This window comes from Perognathus longimembris, chromosome 2 (assembly GCF_023159225.1).
Source record: "Perognathus longimembris pacificus isolate PPM17 chromosome 2, ASM2315922v1, whole genome shotgun sequence".
Lineage (NCBI taxonomy): Eukaryota > Metazoa > Chordata > Mammalia > Rodentia > Heteromyidae > Perognathus > Perognathus longimembris.
The window spans coordinates 152,770,572-152,790,092 of NC_063162.1; the positions used below are offsets into that span (position 1 = coordinate 152,770,572).

General features: G+C 54.4%; 1 protein-coding gene across 5 annotated transcripts in view; it reads left to right on the plus strand.

The window, feature by feature from the left end:
• The window catches only part of Rbm33 (RNA binding motif protein 33), a 77,980-nt gene extending 71,615 nt beyond the window's left edge, over positions 1-6,365 (plus strand). For all 5 annotated transcript variants that reach the window (XM_048340523.1, XM_048340524.1, XM_048340526.1 and 2 more), the window contains 3 exons: positions 238-426; positions 3,608-3,696; positions 3,947-6,365. In XM_048340523.1, coding sequence (XP_048196480.1) covers positions 238-426; positions 3,608-3,696; positions 3,947-3,995 — 327 coding nt within the window. In that variant the 3' untranslated portion in view covers positions 3,996-6,365. The remainder of the gene's footprint in view (positions 1-237; positions 427-3,607; positions 3,697-3,946) is intronic.
• Positions 6,366-19,521: the final 13,156 nt, after the last annotated feature.

A 19,521-nucleotide genomic window follows, 5' to 3' on the forward strand; every position in this document is an offset into this window, starting at 1 on the left:
TGTGCTCCAGTGTGAGAAGGATGGGCACTGCAGCAGTTGAGACAGCTCTGCAGCCTCCTGCATTCTCCACAGGTCTCACTGCAGGCCTGGTCAGCTCTCCCCCAAACATCGTCTCAGCTGTTAAAGCCACCTTGAGTCACGGGGTAGGAACAGTGCTCAGGAGACACCTGCTTGTTTTGAGTCTTAGTAGGTATGCGGCTAACCAACCACACTGGATGTCGTCTTTGTTGTTGCCAGGCTGTCATGCATGGACGAGGCCGAGGACTGGCAGGCCCCCTGTGCCGGGGGCGCCTGATGCCAAATAAGCAGAACCTGCGGGTGGTGGAGTGCAAGCCCCAGCCCTGTGTGGTGTCCGTGGAGGGGTTATCTTCGTCCACCACCGATGCCCAGCTGAAGAGCCTGCTGATGTCCGTGGGGCCCATCCAGGTGGGTCTCGGGTGGTGGGTGCTGGTGCCAGCGTTAGCTGCCTCTCGAGAGGCCAGTGCCCTGCAGAAGAAAACCCATACGTGTTCACATTTGACTCTAGAACTTTGCTTCAGACTCGAGAGGCTCAGATGCTTAACTATACATATGAAGAACCTAGTAAATTCAACTGGGCACATTTTTCCTTGAAATCCTCACCTTATGTGGAGTCCACATGTACACAGCACCTTTACGTATTCTGTCATTTTAATCATAATCTGTTCAGTTTTAAAGTAGTTCACCTGGGCTTGGTTCCCTCAAACAGCCTCACAGATTAACAGCTGTGCAGCTCAGTGTGGAGTTTGTAAATGGGACAGCAACTCTGACTGTCTCTTTCTCTCAAACTGGGCTAGTTCTAATGCTTAAGTACTCTGCCACACTGGCTCCAAGAGCGAGTCAGAAACGAGCACTGTCCCCTCTGTCCTGTGACCAGGTTTTCTTGGAAGCCCTTGGCCTCTGCTACCTCCGGGCCCCGAGCCTGCAGCCAACTAAGGTGAAGGGGTGGCCTGGCTGCTGTCAGTCACACACCCACTACCCACACATGGTTACGTCACGGTAACACAGCCAGTAGAGGTTTCGGATGCGGCACAGAATGCCGTCGTTTATCCTACTCTGTCGCTTCCCAGGTGAACTTGGGGACTGACATAAGTAAGGTATAATGTGTTTTAGACAGCCACCTACTGTTGAGAGCCCTGGAAGTGAAGAATGGATGAGAGTCCTCCAGAACTATGCCTGATACTTAGGTTAATTATGGCTACCTTGATTATGGGATTCTTGGATTCTTGTATTTAGCTCTGAAAACGTAGCCCCTATCTTGAGAGCCGGTTTCCAGTGTGCATTTGGGAATGCTTTGTCGATGGTAGGCATCAGACTTGTGTGGAGGGATAGGTTTTCTTGGTCAGGTGTGGTGGGGGTAGGAGGATCTCATATTTGAGGGCCAGAGTAGGGGGTATAGCCAGACGCTGTCTATTAATGGTGCAAGATATGTGGTTTCTTAGCAACTGCATAATGCGGATTGATGTACAGGCCCAGAATTGATGGTGGGCGCATGTAGCTGCACTTCCCAGGCTCTTCTAATCGGAGACCACCTAGTCTCGTGCCGAGTCCGGCTTTCAGAGTATCCGAGCCTTGTCCACTGCTTTGCACCTTGGCCAATCCTTGGTGCCGCCGAAGGGATGGTGTCTATGGTCCCGTCTGCCCTCGGGAAGGCATGCTGGCACGACGGTCTGTGTGGATGGCCTGCTGGGTTCTGGCTGGCTGCTCGCTTTCTTGACTACTATGGGATAATGGTGCGCTTAGCAAGCAGGCACCGTTTGCTTCTTCTGGATACAGTTTGGGGCTCAGAGCTCCTTACCACTAGTTCTGTCTCACCCGTCTTATAAATTGAATTTTATACTTTGAGATTATATCTATCTTTTGAGCGCCCCCCACCTTTCCCCACCATTTTGAAGATAATTAGAAATTGTGTTATAAATAATTTTTAATGGCACCACTGAAAAATCCTAGCAAAAGCAGTGTTGCAGTTGCTTAGTGGCTTGTTTTATGTAGAGGAAAGATCTGGAAAGAAGAACCTTTTCTGGGTAATGGAAGGTGTTGTGGGTCAGGCCCCTCCGTGGGTTGAGCGTGTGGCGGGGCCTTGTCCTCTTTCCTGGAGGCAGAGTGCTCAGTCTCTGCCAGTCCTGATGTGAGGTGGCTTTGAGTGGAGTTCATAGATGTTTAGACGTGGTGTTTACAAAATTCTTCACCTCCTACTTAACAGGAAGACCGGCATAAGACCGGGGTAAGTGGGGTCCCGTCAGCACTCGCGAGGTAGAGAGAAGTGGCCTGCCTTGGTGCGAGCTTAGAGACTGCTTAGAGCCCGGCTGGCTCCAGGCGTCAGCTGCCTCCCAGGTCTGAGGAGAAAAGGCCTTTTGTCTGCTTGGGATAGGGCACCACCTAGTGTTTGCTCGCTTTGCCACAAGCAGTAGTGTTGGGCAGAGGGGCTCGCCTACTCCTTCAGCTTTCTGAGCGTAGAAAGTGAAATGATGGCACGTGAAACTGCTCTTCAGGTGACTTGTGGCTCTGGGGACTTCGTGTGGTGAAACCGCTCTACCTCCTTACAGTGTTTTCACAGACCTTTCTAGAGCAGGACTGTTGTAATTATGTATCAAAACATGGACCTGGTGTGCTCTAGAATTTCAGATGAGAGGAGGTGCAGTAGACTGAGACTGCGATGCTGGGGGCAGGGGTTGTTCCAGAGCTCAGGGCCCTGCCTGGTAGTCTCTCCGCCCCCCACACCCCATGCCATTCTGTCCTCAGAGGATGCAGGCAGGCAGGCAGGCTCGCAGGAACTCCGAAGGGCCTTGCTGAGATACCTAAAATTGTGCTAAGAAGAAAAATAGATTCTTTTATCCCATGATAAATGAAATCCGGTAATATGAGAACAAAAATCGTTCCTTACAAGAGCAGGAAATGCGTATCCACTCCGCGCAATTCTCAAGAGTTAAGGGAAGGCCAGCATCAGGTGTGAGCAGTAATAGTAGCTGTTTGTATCCCTGGCTGTGTGCTAACTGCCCTCTCAGCTCTGCGCCGGCTTTGTCATTTCCTCCAGCAGTCCTGACCCTTCTGAGCACTGGAGTGGTAGGAATGTGGGCTTTGCAGAGAGACTGGCTGTCGGTGTGGGCTTTGCTGTGCCTGTCTTGACATGTGCCATTTGGCAGATGACTTACATGAACTAGGTTGACTGTGTGTATAAAATGGAGATGGGACTCAGGCTCCCACATTGTGTGGTTAAATGATGTTGTGCGCCTGCTGCGCGTGAGGTCCTTCCATGAGATGTGCTCACAGGGCTACACACAGCACCGCTGCGGGAAGGGCATCGCAACAGGCAAGCATCTCTAGGAAGGGAGACGGCTAGCCAGCTGGTTTTCATGGCCCTAGCGATGGGTGTCAGCTCACACTGCTGCCCCGAATTCCCTGAAAATCACACCACTGAGTGAATACACACTTCCTGCTCTTGGGAGGAAGTTACTGTTCTTCATCCTGTAGTTTGATCACTGTAGGGTAAGAAATCTGTGTTACAGAACACAGTGTAGGTTCACAGTATGTAAGTCTTTACATTTTACTTTGCACGGTGACGTTCAATGTCTGTTTCCTTCCTCTATAGAGTTTACAGATGCTTCCCCAGCAGCGGAAAGCCATTGCGAAGTTCAAGGAGCCAGCCCACGCGCTGGCGTTTCAGCAGAAGTTCCACAGGTACCTGCGCTCTAGGGGACAGTGGGAGGGGAGGCGCAGTCCTGGGGCGCAGACCGCCGTGGTGTAGGGTGCTGCAGTTCCCGGGATGATGCAGACAGCACCTTCTCTGAGAAGGCCGGGTGGAGGCCATGGGGCTCCGTCAGTCACAGGTGCGCCTTCCCCGGGGACAGGTGTGGCTTGCGGATGTGCCTTCCTGGGTGACTTGACTGCTGTGCTGATGTGGTATTGACGTCTTTCTGAATTCCCGCAGGCACATGGTCGACTTGTCCCACATAAACGTGGCCCTGATCGTAGAGTGATTCCCCAGAGTCGGGCCTCACACTGCACACACTGTGGAATGTCCTCGAGGAGGCTGCTGGCCAGCGGGACCCCAGGAGCACAGGTCTCCAGTGCACAGTCTGCTAACTGTTGTTCAGGACACCCACCAGCCACAGGGTGGTTCCAGAAGAGCTAAACCGTTGGGACGTGATGAGCAGAGTCTGGTGTTAGGTTGCTTCCAGTTCTGTTGTCAGAACTCCAGTCCTCCTTTTCTTTTGTTTTCCAAGTGCTTACAGAGCACGTAGACCCTGTTCTGGACGGCCTCCTGGGTGATGGGCCGCAGCAGCTCGCATTCAGGAAGGAATATCACTGGCACATGTTCAGAGTGGTTTCCATAGCAAAGAATACTTGATAATGGTTGCGCTTATCTTCAGTGCAGGCTAGAGAAGAGCATTCTACCCAGGCTTAACTGGAGTTGTTTGCTCAGAAAGCCCTCAAAGGCTCTGGTAAAAACGTAGGTTAAAATTGGGGTGATCTTGGATTGGTGCAGGCACACCCTGGGAAGCCATGGTGTGAGCGGGCGCTGGGAGGGGTGCCGTGGAAGTGGCGATTCTGCTTCTTGTGACTGTCTCCCACACGCCAGCAGCGCCTTCCAGAGTCCTAGGTGAGCACTCGCAGACACGCAAGTGCTAGCTGGGTCGGGGGCCCCCGCCACCGAAGGCGGGAGAGCTCTGCTGCCTCCCGGCAGCCCTCTTGCCCAGTCCCCTGCCGTGCAAAGTGGAGGTACAGTTTGGAGGGCATCAGATCTCTTTGAGTTTTGCTTTTAAATGCTTCCCTGGGTGGCGTGTTTGTGTTGCCAGCCGGGTGATGTGCACAGTCAGTGCTCTTTTTTTTTTTTTTTTTTAACCTTTGTTTTAGGGGCCTTTTGAGGGCCTGCCATTCTCCACGCATGTAGTAGGAGACATGCTGTCTGGGGGACACCGTCACCCAGAAAAAGTGTATCTGTGGTAATGGTCCTGGGGGGTATTTGCAGTCAGCTGACTCTGTGCTGGATGACAGAGCTGCCCACCCGTGCTCCCGCCGGTGTGCAGGGTCCACAGCGGGGTGCCGTCTGACAGGGCGTGGCCGTGGCACACTCAGGTGCCTGTGATTCCACACCACCTTTAGATTTAGGGGCGGGGGGAGCTAGAAGGCTGCACCCACTTCCTGTCCCTGGTTAGCCCACTGAGCACTGGCCCGAGCCTTGCAGCTCTCTAAGCCACTGTAGAGGCCACGGCGGCGGCGTGGACTCACGGCAGCTGCTCTCCAAAGCTGGAGCACTGCAGTACACTGCGGCTGCGTCACCAAGGTGAGGAGAGAGAGAGAGAGAGCGGCCGTGGAGGCCCCTGGGACATGGCCCCATGGGACCTGACCCAGCACTAATTCTGCTTCCTAGTGCCCATGGAATTCTGGGGATGTGGGCAGTTATTTGGACCCAGGAGATGTCAGCACTCACAGGTTGTTCTAGAAAACCCTGCAGCTCTGCTGCCAGCTCTGTTCCAGAAGCCCCTGACTTGCCCCTTGCAGACACAGCCTGTGGCTCAGCTTTGCAGGCCTGTAGCAGGCCTGGGCCCCGGGGCATCCCTGTGCTATCAGCGGTGGCCTGCCATCGCTCGTTAGACACAGGTGTGCTCCCAGGTGCACATGGCAGCTTATTGGGCTCAGTTGAGTGGATAGGTGGGTAGCCATAAGGTGCTAGTCCGAGGAGAGCCAAACCACGGATCCCTCGCCGGGCCCTGGGAAGGCTTGTGCAATCCAACGGGCTTATTAGCAAGTTTCACAGTTTGCCAAGTGGCTCGCCTGTGTCTGCATTTTATCTCTTGAGAAGTAGGCACTGAAGCATGAAAGTCAGTGTTAGGGAAACAAGCCCCGCCCCATTGTGGAAGATAGACTTCCGGAGCTGTGTGTTGTAACTGCACACACCAGCACGCACGCGTCACATGAGAGCCAGGCCTGGAGTGGTTAGAACAGTCACAGGGGATGGGCTCGGTAGAGGCACAGGCTTAGTCTCCTGGAAGGAAACCACAGAGAAGGAGAGAAGCAGAATTAGGAAGTTTTGCCTTTCCATTTCCGGTGCACGTCCGCAGTGAAGTCCAGCCACGCACCTGACCTCGTGGAAGATCTGCTGCAACCATTATCTTTGTTCTTTTTTTTTTATCATGCATTTGAAATGAGATGCAAAAGCATTGGCATATGTAAATATGGACCTTTTAAAATTAAAAAGTTACTGGAAATGCTTTCAGCTCAGCAACATCTTAGCTATTTGTTAGTTCTTTTGTGTTGTCTCATCAAAGTTTAATGGAGACACTTCCGTAATTGTTGATGTGTTTGTGTATACATTCAATTTTTATAAAGATGGTAGTAAGTCAATACATTTACCCTCATCTGTGTATTATTTGTTCACAAATTCAAGAAGCTAAAGCAGTGAATATGGATATATCTTCTGAGGGATCAGCAGGCGATGATGGCATGAGACCAAGTCACTCCCCTCTTCCTTCTGCATTGTTGATTTGTACTGTAATGTAAGTTCACGTAGCTGCTTACTTGGTCATAACCTTGCATGACCCCTGGCATGGCCACACTTGTGAAATCCTTACCTGATAATCTTCTGAAGGATAAGTCTGAGCTCTTTTCCCAAAAGAAACTCTTAGGCGGGCCCGTCCTCACAGGCTTCTTTGGAAGGTCCTGCCCCCAGCCTCATCGTGCAGGAGTGGGCGGGGGCGGGGCTGGGCTGGGCTGGGCTGGGCTGGGATTCGTTTCCCCATATTACTTTTTAGTCTTAAGTGGGTTCATAATGGGATGTGTGAAGGTCCTGAACAGTTGTCCAGGCTGGCTTTATAGGTGCATTTCTGAATTGTGGAACTTGGGGCCCTTTGTTTCCAACAGCCTTCTGCCTAATGCTGCAGACACCAGCAAGGGGCCAGAGGTGGGGGGGAGGGGGGGGAAGAGAGGAGAGGCTGGCAGGTGGGAGGGGTCAGTGTGGGCGGTCTGCTGCCCACACCCCTCACTGGGCCTCCAGGGGTGGTTCTGTAGTCAGACCCAGAACCCCAGAGACAGGCCTCGGGTGGCATTCCTAGAGAGGGTCGCTGTGCTGGGCGTTAGGGCTGGGCTCCCCTCACCAGGGGAATGTAGGTTAGTGGGCTAGCGGAAGGTCCCTTGCTCATAGGACTGGGTTTGGGCACCTGTCACTTTCCTTTAGACTTCTGGGTTTTTTGGTTGGTGTTGTTTTTTGTTTTAACTCTGTTTTGCCTTTTTCTCTGTGGTTTTACTGGGAAGGTAAGCTCAACGTGCTCATAGACTGTTGGACAGATGCTGGCTGAAGAAGCCTTGGCACTCAGTAGCACCAGCCCCAGGAGCTCCTGCGCCTTGTATGGGGCCTGGCTTGTATTTCCCTCCCTCCCCCTTGGAGGGTTGAACTCAGGCTCCAGTAGGGCTGGAAGGGTGGGAGAAGCCTGGAAAAGGGTGGCTGGCCCTGACACTGCTGTCCAGGTGCATTGAGAGGGAGCGACCGAGCATGCAGGGTAGAGGAAGGGACTGAGACCCCTCTCCACAGAGACCTAGAGCAGAAGGGGACGACCTTAGCTTCGAAGGTCCCTGTGTTTCATAAGCGTTCAACCATTTATTTAGATGTTGTGAAAAAGGGTGTCATTCCACCTTCTTCAATAGGACCCCCAAAGGCATTTGGCCTTGATTTATCATTGAATCCTAAGGATTTTCTGTAAGGTTTTTGTGCAACCTATTTAGTTTTTATCTCTTAAAATGCTTCCTAGGTACATAAGCCCATGGCCTTGTGTACTGGAACCAAAGCAGCCCACTGATTCATATTGGATCTCGAGGTATGCCTCCTGGTGCCGGCACCTGCCGGCGGGCGGGCCACCCTCGTACACACTGTCACTATCTTTTCTGGAGACTGTTGGACAGGTCACTCTTTTGGACTCTGTTGGTAGGAATCCTTTAAGGAAGATGGGTGACTGGAGCAGATGCTTTTAGTGAGAAAGCTCTCAAGTTCTTGCCTTTTTCCTTTCCTTCTAACCAGTGGAAGTAGAATGAGGTTTTCACTGTATTCTCCTTGTTTTCACTTTACTAGTTTTGAAAGGTTTGTAGAAAGGTGCTTTGTGTAGTCTTTGTGTGTGTGCGTTTTTAACGTGTTCCACAGATGGGACAAGCGGGCTGGTGTGACGTTGTTGACATGTTGTGTATTTGACGATTTCCTCTGCCGTACAGAGTCGGCCTCTGCCACGTTTCTCCTGACTTTTTACTGAACTTTTCATTTTAAGGCATGCGCAGAGGGAGCCGCGTTGGCTGGAGCCTGGAGTGTCATTCTGCAGAACTCTCTTTCTACCCACAGCCGCGCCCAGCCCCGTGCCGGGGGTCCCGAGGGCCTGACCCCTGGTTCTCAACCCAGCTTTGCTTCCCACAGGCCCGGGCGAGAAGGCTTCTCTTGTGCAAGGATCTAACTGGCTTGAGTCCTGCTCTTCCTTTCCAGGTGCAGCAAGGGCCGCGCCGGATCCCGTGTCCTTTCCTCTGCGCTTCTCTCCTCCCGCCCTCCGGGGGCCACAGCACCCCAGCCCGGCCCCTGCTCGCTCTTCTCTTCTCTCCCACTGGAAGCCCACCCCTGCCGTCACACGGACCGGTCCACCTGCGGCTTCCTCCCGCCGCCCCCTCCCGCTACGCCCAGCCCCGAGCTGGCTTCGGCATGCACGCCCGCCCCGTCCCGCCCGGCCGCTAACCCTTTGCTTTGGCAGGCCTCCCTCGTGCTTCGCCCCTCCGGGTCCGAATGGGAGTAACCTTTTGTTGGCTTCTGTTACTTTTGCACTTTGGTTCTGTAGGTGTGTGTGAGGGCCCACAGATGCCAGCATCGCTCAGGTGTGGTTGGCGTGTCATTAATCATCCCCTTCTTTGTTTTTGTCCCCCTGCCTTTGCAGGACCCCAGGCGTGGGTCCGTGGTAGTGGTAGCACTCTCGTTCTGCTTGGAAGTGGTGGCCGTGTGGCCGTGCACTGGCCTCCCTGGGCCCCCGCGGCTCCGGGGCCGGCGGGGGGCCCGTGACTGACTGGGAGCTCACCAAGCGGTTAAGCGCCAAGAGATGCCCGCCTTGCTTTCCTCTGGGCTCCTCCTCCTCCTCCTGTCTCCTGGGGCGCCGCCCGCTTGCCTGTAGGAATGGTCTGGCTGTTCCCCATTGTCGCTCGGCCACACCCACCCCTGGGACTGTCTCAATCTGTATGTGAAGAATAGTCATGACGTAGGTGCAAGGAAATGTACTGTTGTGTATCATTTGTGTGATTGCCTACTGAAATGTGCTCCAGCTGTTCTGTACTTGGAAAGGTGTCAATAAAACCTCACAGCCTCCGCCTCGCCTCTGCGTCTCCTTGCCTCTGCGCGTCGCCCCACGCCACGCTCCATGCCCCGCCCACCCCGGCAGTGTCTCCTCCAGGGACACCGCTGCCTCCTCCTGCTGCCCGGGCTGACCCGCCCAGCCACACGATGCCACCAAGTGCCACGGCTCATAGGCCAAGCTCCCCAGGCAGAACCAGAGACTCAACACAAATGAAAAGGCTGGATGGGGAAAGGGAGGCCCGTCCCCACGCGTGTGGCCCGCACGTGGCCCGCCCCGTGCGCGCTCGTTCCATGCAGACCGTGCGAGGTGGTCACAGGATCTCCTTCCCAACGTATTTTCAGTTCAGCAGTGCCGTCCCAGGAGACTCCAAGAAAGCTTTCAGGGTACCTGGGTGTGCAGTGCACATGCCCTGCCCCGCCCCGCCCCCAACCCCACCCCAGGGGTGCCCCTGCCCCGCCCCTGCCCAGCAGCTCTCATAGGGAAGGTGTTTACTGGGCACAGGGCAGTGGCGGCAGTGCCAGTACAAGGGGCACAGCAGCACCTTTTCTGGTCATCCCCATTGCCACCCCCCGAGTGCTGAGTGCTGATGGCCAGTGAGACAGATGCCGGAGCAGAGCCGGTACAGGGCGGAAACGCCCGGGGGCAGCTGGCACTACCCCGCACGTCCAGCTGGGTGCGCTGCTCCTTGGTTCAGATCACCGCTCAACAGCGCTCGGAAAGAGTTGTGAGCCTCCAGATGTCAGTCTCCTGAGTAGGATGACAGGCTGAGCCACGGGCACGCAGCCTCTTCTATTAGAAGAGATTGAATTAAGTAAAGATATTTTATACAGAGTCTGACCAGGTGCAGGTGGCTTATGCCTAGAATCCTACTTAATCAGGACGCTGAGATCTGAGGACTGTGGTTCGAAGCCAGCCTGGGAAGGAAAGCCTCTGAGACTCTTTTATCTACAATAAACTACTCAGAAAAAGGCAGAAGTGGCATTGTAGCTCAAATGGTAGAGCACTAGCATTGAGCACAAAGAGGCTCAGGGACAGTAGCCCAGACCTGAGTTCAAGCCCCAGGGCTAGCAAAAAAAAAAAAAAAGGTTGATTCCTAGAAGAAAATCATCTAGATATAGATGAACTTCTAGCTAATTAAGAAGACAAGAAATGAGAGGGGAATCGCTGTACCCAGTCCTCTTCCACACTGTTCACTCTCTGCCCATGACTTGTAAGAGGGATTGGGACTTGTCCTTGAGTGCATGGCCTTCTGACTTAGCATTAAGCCCTCAAGGCCCATTTCTATAACACTTTAGAACCTTGAGGCTGCGTATTATTCCATTGTGCGTGCACGACATAACTTGGCTGACTGGGTTATCTGTTGGACATTTGGTGGCATCTGGTCCTTCCACCTCCTGGCTGTTGGGAGCAATGCCTCTGTATGCATGATATGTAAGTATTGTTCTTTGGGCTCTGTAGGCAGAAGAGGAGGTGCTGGTTGTGTGTTGATTCTGTTTTTGAGGTGCCTTCATCCTGTTCATTCTCTAGCCCTCACAGCTTTTGGGGGCCTTACTGGGGTTTGAGTTCAGAGCCCCATGCTCTCACTTGAGCCATGCCTGCAACAACTTTTTACTTTTGTTATTTATGATAGGATCTCACATTTTTGCCAGTGACCAACTTCAAACTCATCCTCTTACCTGTGCCCTCTAGCTGGGATCAGAGAGGATGCCCGTTCTTTCTCTCAAGCACACACTGCATTCTCCAGGCTACACCATGGTTGACCTCCAGGTCACATTTAAGAGTGAAGTCATGAGGCACAGTAATGGACGAAGGGTGAACAAATGTAGCAGTGGTACTCACTGGACACTGTTGAAAATGAACTGTACAGCTTGTGAGTGGGGTGGGAAAAGTGGGAGTGAGGGAATGGGTCACATTGTCCAAAAAGAAATGTACTCTTTGCCTGACTTATGTAACTGTGACCCCTCTATACCTCACCTTTATAGTAACAAAAAGTGAAATCATGCCACATACCTTTCCTGAGCACAATGGAGTGAAATTAGAAATCAGTCACAGGAGGAAGGAACACTGAGCCACAAATAGTGGAAACGACTACAGTCTTGAGTCAAAGGAGCAATGAAGAGGGATGTCCGAAAGTAAATGCAAAGAGTCCCATCATAGGACAACTCAGGAGACACCAGGAAGCGGCATAGAGGACACTGGTAGTGACAGCGCCGAGGAAAAAGCTCTCAAGTGAACAGCCAGACTACAGCTCAGCTAGATAGGAAGCACGGGCTGAGGGCATTGTTAGTGGAAGGAAGAAAATAAAAAGATTGGAACAGAAATAAAGAGACCAGAATGACAGGAAAGACCAGTACAACAGAGTTCTTTGAAAAGGAAACTGACAAACTGTTAGCTAGATTAAGAAGGGAGATAGGGGCTGGGGATATGGCTTAGTGGCAAGAGTGCCTGCCTCGTATACATGAGGCCCTGGGTTCGATTCCCCAGCACCACATATACAGAAAATGGCCAGAAGTGGCACTGCGGCTCAAGTGGCAGAGTGCTAGCCTTGAGCAAAAAGAAGCCAGGGACAGTGCTCAGGCCCTGAGTCCAAGCCCCAGGACTGGCCAAAAAAAAAAAAAAAAAGAAGGGAGATAAGTGAAAGAGGAGACATTACAACCAACACCACAGACAAACAGGGATCAGAGGCCACTGGACCAGCCGTGTACCAATGGAGGGGGCTGCTGAGGAAGTGGAGAACATCCTAGAACTACGGTAGACCAAGACTGGGTTGGAAGAAACAAAATGTGATTGACCAGTAACAAACTGGAAGAGGGACCTCCCCACAACACCCCCTGGCCAGGCTTCACTGCAGAATGAACCAGTGCTTGCCTTCTCCCAGGATCCTTAGAGGGTTCAGAATGACTCAAAGCCAGACAAGGAGACAAAAATGCAAGGAAAGTGTAGTCTGCTATCCCAGAATCAGCAAACCAAATCCAACAGCACCTGACCTGGTGGGATTCGCCCCCGGGAAACACGGGCGAACCAGTAGACGTTAAGGCGTCACAAGACAGCACCGTGGCGGTGCACACCTCTAACCCTCCACCAGGCCGCACACCTGCAACCTTCCACCATGGTGCATACCTTGTAACCCCCCCCCCATGTGCCAGGGCACACCTGTAACCCCCCCCCACACACACACACCGTGCCAGTGTACCTGTAACCCCCCAGAATTTGGGAGGCTCCTAGCAGGACTACAGGTTGAAGTCAGTCTACATAGCAAGACCTCCATTTAAAAAACAAACAGGTTCAGGAGAAGCATTTGATAAAATTAAATGCTCCTTTGTTGATTAAAATCCTCTCAAGGTGTGTACAGAGGGAATGGGCTTCACCCCATGAAAACCACCTTAGAAACCTCTAGCCAACAGGATTGTTTCCTGTGAGGAGGATGGAGGCAGGGCGATTGCTTCCCCTACTTCCACTCACACATCCCTGGGAAGAAAGAAAACCTTCAAAATTAGAAATGAAGGCATAAAGCAGTCTCTGCTTGAAGATGGCATCTTAGGTGTAGAAAACATCAGAGATTCTGCCAAAGCATTGCTGCAATAAATAAATTCCATTAAGTTGTAGGATTAAGAGATGAGCATACCCAAATCACTTGAACTTTTATATACTAACCTAAGACTCTGAAAAAAGACATTGAGGGACCAATTTCCTTTCTAATAGTCAACAAAAGTGAAATACTTGGGGATAAAATCTTACCAAGGATATGAAGGAAATACACATTGGAGACTATGAGCCATCCGTGCAAGAGATGGAAGAGGATACAAATGAGTAGGGAAACACCCTGAGCTCATGTCTCAAAGGGGCTGACACTTGGAGGAAAGTCCAGGCTTCCCACAATGCCCTCCAGACTCAATACTGTGCCAATGGCAAGAGAAAAATAACACACCAGCCCTCCAAGTTGGGTAGAACCACGTGTAGCAAGAAGAAGCAAGGCGGACTGCTGTCCTCCCTGACTCCGTTTCCCCTTTCCTGCCAGGTGTGTGTCCCTTTGCCCTCCCCCCCCCCCCCGGCTACCACACTCACAGGCAGGCTGGGAGCCCAGATGAGACCAGATGAGAAAGGACAGGAAGTCTTGGGGGCGGGCAGAAGGGCGTGCGGGCATCTGTGCGCTGCACGCGTGGCCTTCGTGAGACCTGAGTCGGCTCCCAGATGGAAGTTTGCGCGCACAGGGGAGCCCCATGACCTGCGTGAGTGGCAGCAGACTAGCGTACATGGCTGCATGCTGAGCACCCATTTTATACGTTTCCTCCTAAAACGCCTTCCTGGTGTGGGCACAGTGGTGCCTACCTATAACCTTGGCTATTCAGGAGGCAGGGACACAGAGGATTGGTATTCAAGGCCACCCCAGGGGAAAAGCTAGCAAGGTCCTGTCTCAACATAAAAGCAGGGCATGGTGTGCCTGCCTGTCTTCAGGGCAGCCTGTGTCTCACTGCTCCCATCCCCTCCCCCGGGGGAGAGGGGCAGAGTTGCTGGGCACATTTACTTGCTGCAGTCAGGAGCAGCGAGGAAGGGGCAAGGTGCCCGGTGCCGTCTGGCTGGGAGAGAACACTGTAGTGCAGATACTTTCAGCTCAGGCTCTCTCTCCTACCCCCAGTCTGAGCTCTGAAGAGTCCACACAGACCCAGCTGGCCCTGGATAGAAGGGACGGTGCTTCTTACAGGACACTAGACCAGAAGGTGATCCCAGTCCTAGAGTTGACAGACTCAGCTCAGAGTGCTGTTCCTGGGGCCAGGGGGAGGAAGGGGGCCCGGGATGAGGGGTTCCCCGGAGTGAGGGGCCCTGGGTGGGGAGGGGTCCTGAGGTGAAAGTGTTCGCTGGGGTAAGGGGGTCCTGGGGTAAAAGAATTCGAGCGCCGTGTTGAAGAGGAGTGAAGAGACGGGAAACTCTTGTCTTATCCCTGATTTGGTTTTAGTTTTTCACCATTAGGTATAATGTTGGCTATAGGTTTTTCATTATAGCCGTTATTATGTTGAGGAATGTTCCATGTATTCCTAGTTTCTCCAGAGCTTTTATCCTAAAGGGTGTTGAATCTTGTTAAAAGCGTTTTCTGTATCTATTGAGATGCTCATGTGGTTCTTGTCCTTGGTTCTGTTGATGTGCTACAATTATGGATCTCTGTGTGTTGAACCAGCTTTTCATCCCTGGAAAGAATCCCGTTTGAGCATAATATGTGATTTCCTTGATTAGTTGTTGAATTTGGTTGGCCGAAATTACTGAGAAGTTTTACATTCATATTCATCAAACGGGTAGGTCTATCATTCTCTTCCTTGATGTGTCCATACCTGGTTTGGGGATGAGGGTAATGCTGGCTTCATAGACTGAGTTTGGCAGTGATCCCTCCCTTTTTATTGCATTGAAGAGTTTGAAGAGTAAGGGAGTGAGTTCTCCTTTGAGGGCCTTATAGAATTTCGGCTGTAAAGACTGGAGGTCCTGGGCTTTTCCTGGATGGGAGGCCTCTTACTGCCGTTTCAGTCTCACTGCTTGTTATGAACCTACCTGATTGGTTTATAATTTGTTCAAACTCTGGAAAGCAGTGTGGCAGTTCCTCAAAAACAAAATCAAACAGAACGTTGGTATGATCCAGCAATCCCACTCTTGAGCATTTATTCAAAAGGTTACAGACCAGGATATAGCAAAGCCACCAGCACAACCATGTTCAGTGCAGCACTATTCTCTATAGCCAAGGTATGGAATCAGTGGAGATTTCCTTCAATGGATGAATGAATCAAGAAAATGTAGTATATATACACGATGGAATTTTACTCATTAAAAAGAATCACACTGTACTGTTTATAAAGAACTGGAAAGACCTGGGAAAAGATTGTTAAGTGAAGTAAGCCCGGCCCAGAGACAAAGGATCCATGTTTCCCCTTATGTGTGGAAGCTAGATCTAGCTTATAAATGATAAATTAACACATTGGGTGGTATGCAAGTGTGTACAGATGTATTCACTGAGACGTGGTAGATTCAAGGGAGAACTCAAATAGCATAATTTCTTGGAAGTCCCAAATCAAAGTTCAGCAAAATAAAATACCAGGAAGTAGGGACTTGAAAGGTATAGGGTAGGGTCAAGGGGAATGAGGTGGACAAATGAAGAAGAGAGGAAGGGGAGAATGCAGCAAGAAGTCCAGTGCACATCCTGCAAAATTAAGAAGAGTGAAGAAAGGGGCGGCGTTGATCAAGATAATGCTCTATTCATAAACTCCTTCGTACAATTATTTAAAGATAAAAAAGAACCAGAGCACATTGCTGAAGGCCAAATGGCCTTGGAAGGTCATCTTTTCCTCCATGGAGGTAGACTTCTCAGCCTAACCTGGAGGAAAGTTAGGACACAGGCCCAGAGAATTTCTGAGCTGAGTGGACAGGCTCAGCCCCATCTTGGCTCCCATGTGAGGGTTCTCGAGGGCTCAGATCATGGGCTGCTTTCTGGAGGAGCCCTCAGCCCCCGCCCCGGAAGAGGGAGTTCCCACTTAGCTCGAGCCCTGACACCCCGCAAGGGGTGGCTCTGGACACACAGACTTGCCCAGTGGGCCCTCAGGTGGCCAGACAGAGACGCTGTGCCTGGCATGTCTAGCTCCCCCCCCCCTTTCTTTCTGTCCCAGTCCTGGGGCTTGAACTCAGGACCTGAGCACTGTCCCTGAGATTTTTGGCTCAAGGCTAGAGCTCTACCACCTGAGCCACCGTTCCACTTCTGGCTTTTTTTTTGGGGGGGAGGGGGGTGTCAGTTAATTGGCGATAACAGTGTCACGGTCTTTCGTGCCTGGGCTGGCTTTGAGCTGTTCTCTTCAGATCTCAGCCTGTTGAGTAGCTTGGATTATAAGCAGGGGCCACCAGGGGCCACCGGTGCCCAGTGGGGCTTCACTTCTTCTAATACTGTCATCTTTTCCTCTTTTCTCTCCACGGCGGGATAAATATATCCTGTGTATGGGTGGGCGGGGCAGCAGGAGGCTGGAGGGGGAAATGCCAGGCCCTGCATGTCCTGCAGAATCACGGGCACAGGTTAGGATAGGCAAACGCCTCTTGGGGGCGGTGGCGGTCTGCCTGTACTGATCACTGTGCATGGCCCCGCCAAGTTAGAGATCCACATGGCCCTTGGCAGAAAGAAAGGCCATCGACCCAAGCTTCTGTGGAGGGAGGGCGCCTAACGAGGGCAGGAGGAAGGACGGGTCCTTGTCCTCCCAACCTCAGGGCAGCCTGTCCCCGTTGCTCCCCTCGTAAAGTTCCGGGCCACCCCTCTCTGAGGCCACCTCCATCTTTCCCCGATGTGACCACCAGAGGGCGCTCAGACTCCATGCAGGGCCGGATGCTGGCCGGGCCTCCTGAGCTGGGGAACTGGCTCCGGGAAGCAGGCGGCGGCCTGTGCCCCGCGGGGCACGCGCTTGCTCAGGCCTCGCGCCTCCCGCTTCTGGAGAAGGCATGGGGGGTTGCGAGTAAGGAGAAGCCCCCGGTGCCCAGCCCTCCGCCACCCAGGGCCGTTCCTGCTGCCCCTCCGCGGTGGTCAGGGGGCTGCAGGAAGCCCAGGGGGGCGCGGGGCCTGCCCGCAGCCCTGGGGTGCTGCCCCGGGGTGGCCGGGTGCGCGGCCGCGGGCAGGCCGGGACACCACCCGCGCGTGCGGCGGTCCGGGGCAGCAGCCAGGCGACCTGGCCCGGAGGGCGGCCGTCCGGGGGCAAGGCTCCGAGTCCGTCCACGCCTCTGGATGCGGCGGAGCCGGGCCCGGGCGCCTGGGCTTCCCAGACACCGACGGTCGGCGGTGCGGGCGGGCCGGGCCTGGGCCTGCAGCCCCAGGGCACCTGCGCGGGGCCTTTAGGCTGACGTCCGTCCGGGGGGTCAGCAGGCGGGAGCTTCCCCATGGGGTGTGGATGGGGGGGCGGGGGGGGGCAAATGAACCCTTGGACTCAGGATTCCATCCAGAAACCAGGGTGTGTGCGTGTGCGTGCGTGCGTGTGTGCGTGCGTGTGTGCGTGCGCGTGTGCGCGTGTGCACGCGCGCGTGTGCGTCTGTGTGGCTCCCTGGCGGGCACCTTGTGACTTTCTGGCCTCCTCCTGCAGCCCCCCTGAGCTTCCCCCCCGACGGCCCTCGGCATGTGCATGAGGCTTGAGGCCAGCCACAGAGGGGGGGGGCCGGGCAGGGGCTCTGCTGCCCCCCCCCAGGGGTCAGGGGTCCCCCACCCCCACCCGCCAGCCCTCTCCACGCTTCCAGAACCACCTTCTGAGGTGGGCCGCGAGGAAGGCGGCTGCGCCGGGGGATGGGGTTCTGCCACAAAGCCGACAAGGCTGGGAGTCTCTAAGTTCCTTAATGATCCAGAAGACAGAGCGAGCACACGGGAGCGGGGTTCGAGGACAGGGATGGCGATGCTTGTTTGCCACAGGAGCCGAGACGCACGGAGTCCTCGCCGGTGCCGTGCAGGGCGCGCACTCCACCTTGGGCCGGCTGGGGCGTCCGGGGGCTGCGTGGGCCGCGTGGGCCGCGTGGGCCCCGTCTCCAGCCCGGGACCGGCTTCTCGGGACCGTGGCTTTCCTCTCCTTGCCTGTCTCGCTATCACACCGACTGAGAACCTTTACAAGAGGGATGGAAGGGCCTGGAAGAGCAAGCGGGGGCCTGGAAGAGCAAGCCGGGGGCCTGGAAGAGCAAGCGGGGGCCTGGAAGAGCAAGCCGGGGGCCTGGAAGAGCAAGCCGGGGCCTGGAAGAGCAAGCCGGGGGGCAAGCCGGGGCCTGGAAGAGCAAGCCGGGGGCCTGGAAGAGCAAGCCGGGGCCTGGAAGAGCAAGCCGGGGGCCTGGAAGAGCAAGCGGGGGCCTGGAAGAGCAAGCGGGGGCCTGGAAGAGCAAGCCGGGGGCCTGGAAGAGCAAGCCGGGGTGAGCCGCCCGGGGCCAGGTGTTCTTTCTGGTCAGCAGAGCTCCTCCTGGCCTGGCCCCCCCCCCGGGCTCATCGGGTGCCCGGTCCTTCCCCGGACTCACACGGGGACCGACAGGGTGGCCATGGAATAGAGCGAGCGAGGTCACCCCCTCCACCCGGGCTGACAGTGCGGCTCCGACGCCAAGCACAGCTGTGCGGGGAGGCTGGCTGCGCGGGCCGGGCCTCCTGGGCGAGAGGCTGGGGGGGGGGGGGGGCGTGTTCCTGGGGATGCACCCCCACCCCGCGCGGAGGGAACCAGGCCGCCCCGAGCGCGAAGCGGGACCTTCCACAGCCCGCCCCCTGGGCCCCCGGCCACAGCGAAGGGCACACGCCTCTGGGCTGAAAAGAGCCCTTGCCCCAGCCCCAGCCGCCCTGGGTACCGATGGAGGCCCAGGGGTGAATTCGGGGCCTAGCAGGGGGCAGGCAAGCGGGCCGGACGGGGTCCTCAGGCAGGGGCAGCCCCACGCAGCCCCGGTGGGTGGGGTGGGCTGGCCACAGGGCTCAGGGCCCGCCCGGGGCCTGGGGACCCTCCGTGGAAAGGGCCCAGCGAGCGTCCAGGGGGGCAGCAAGGCGGGGCAGGGCGCACGGCCGCCTCTGCGCGGCTCAGGCCTGTGTCTCCGGGCCTGCAGGGGCGCTGGGCCCGGGAGGGGAGGGGAGGGGGGGGGCGGACAGCAAGGCCCTGGCATGGGGAACAGACTGGGCAGAGGCCCCCCCACGGCCAAGGAGGGCACGAAGGGGTTCGTCCGCCGGCCTGAATTCACCACCTAGCATGGCGGGGCTCTCGGTTTCCCAGACAAAGGCCACACACAGCGAAGAGAAAGGGCTGCGAGAGGAACGCTCAGGTGTTTGTACTAACCAGTTGGTGCGTGGCACACTTTATTTCTATAAAACTATTACAAAATATTCCAAAATACATCTTAGTAAATTTACAGCAGTTATTTCTCAATTTATTAATGCAAAAAATCCTTTGTTTTTTTTTTTCTTCTTCTCTGTACAAACTACAGGCTCCATCCTTGTGGGTTCCTCACTGTGTGTGCTTTTAAAAAATAGTCTCTTCTAATAAATTCTTTGAGGTTAAAAATAACAGAGTTCTTCCAGTTTGTCCCCCAAAAGAGTTGTGTGTGTGTGTGGGTGTGCATGTGTGTACACGTGTGTAACAGTCATGGCTCCCAAGAACGTGGCCAAAATGGTGATTACAAAGCAAATATTAAACCATGAAGACAGTACAGAAGATGGCTGTTACATTGGAAACTAGTT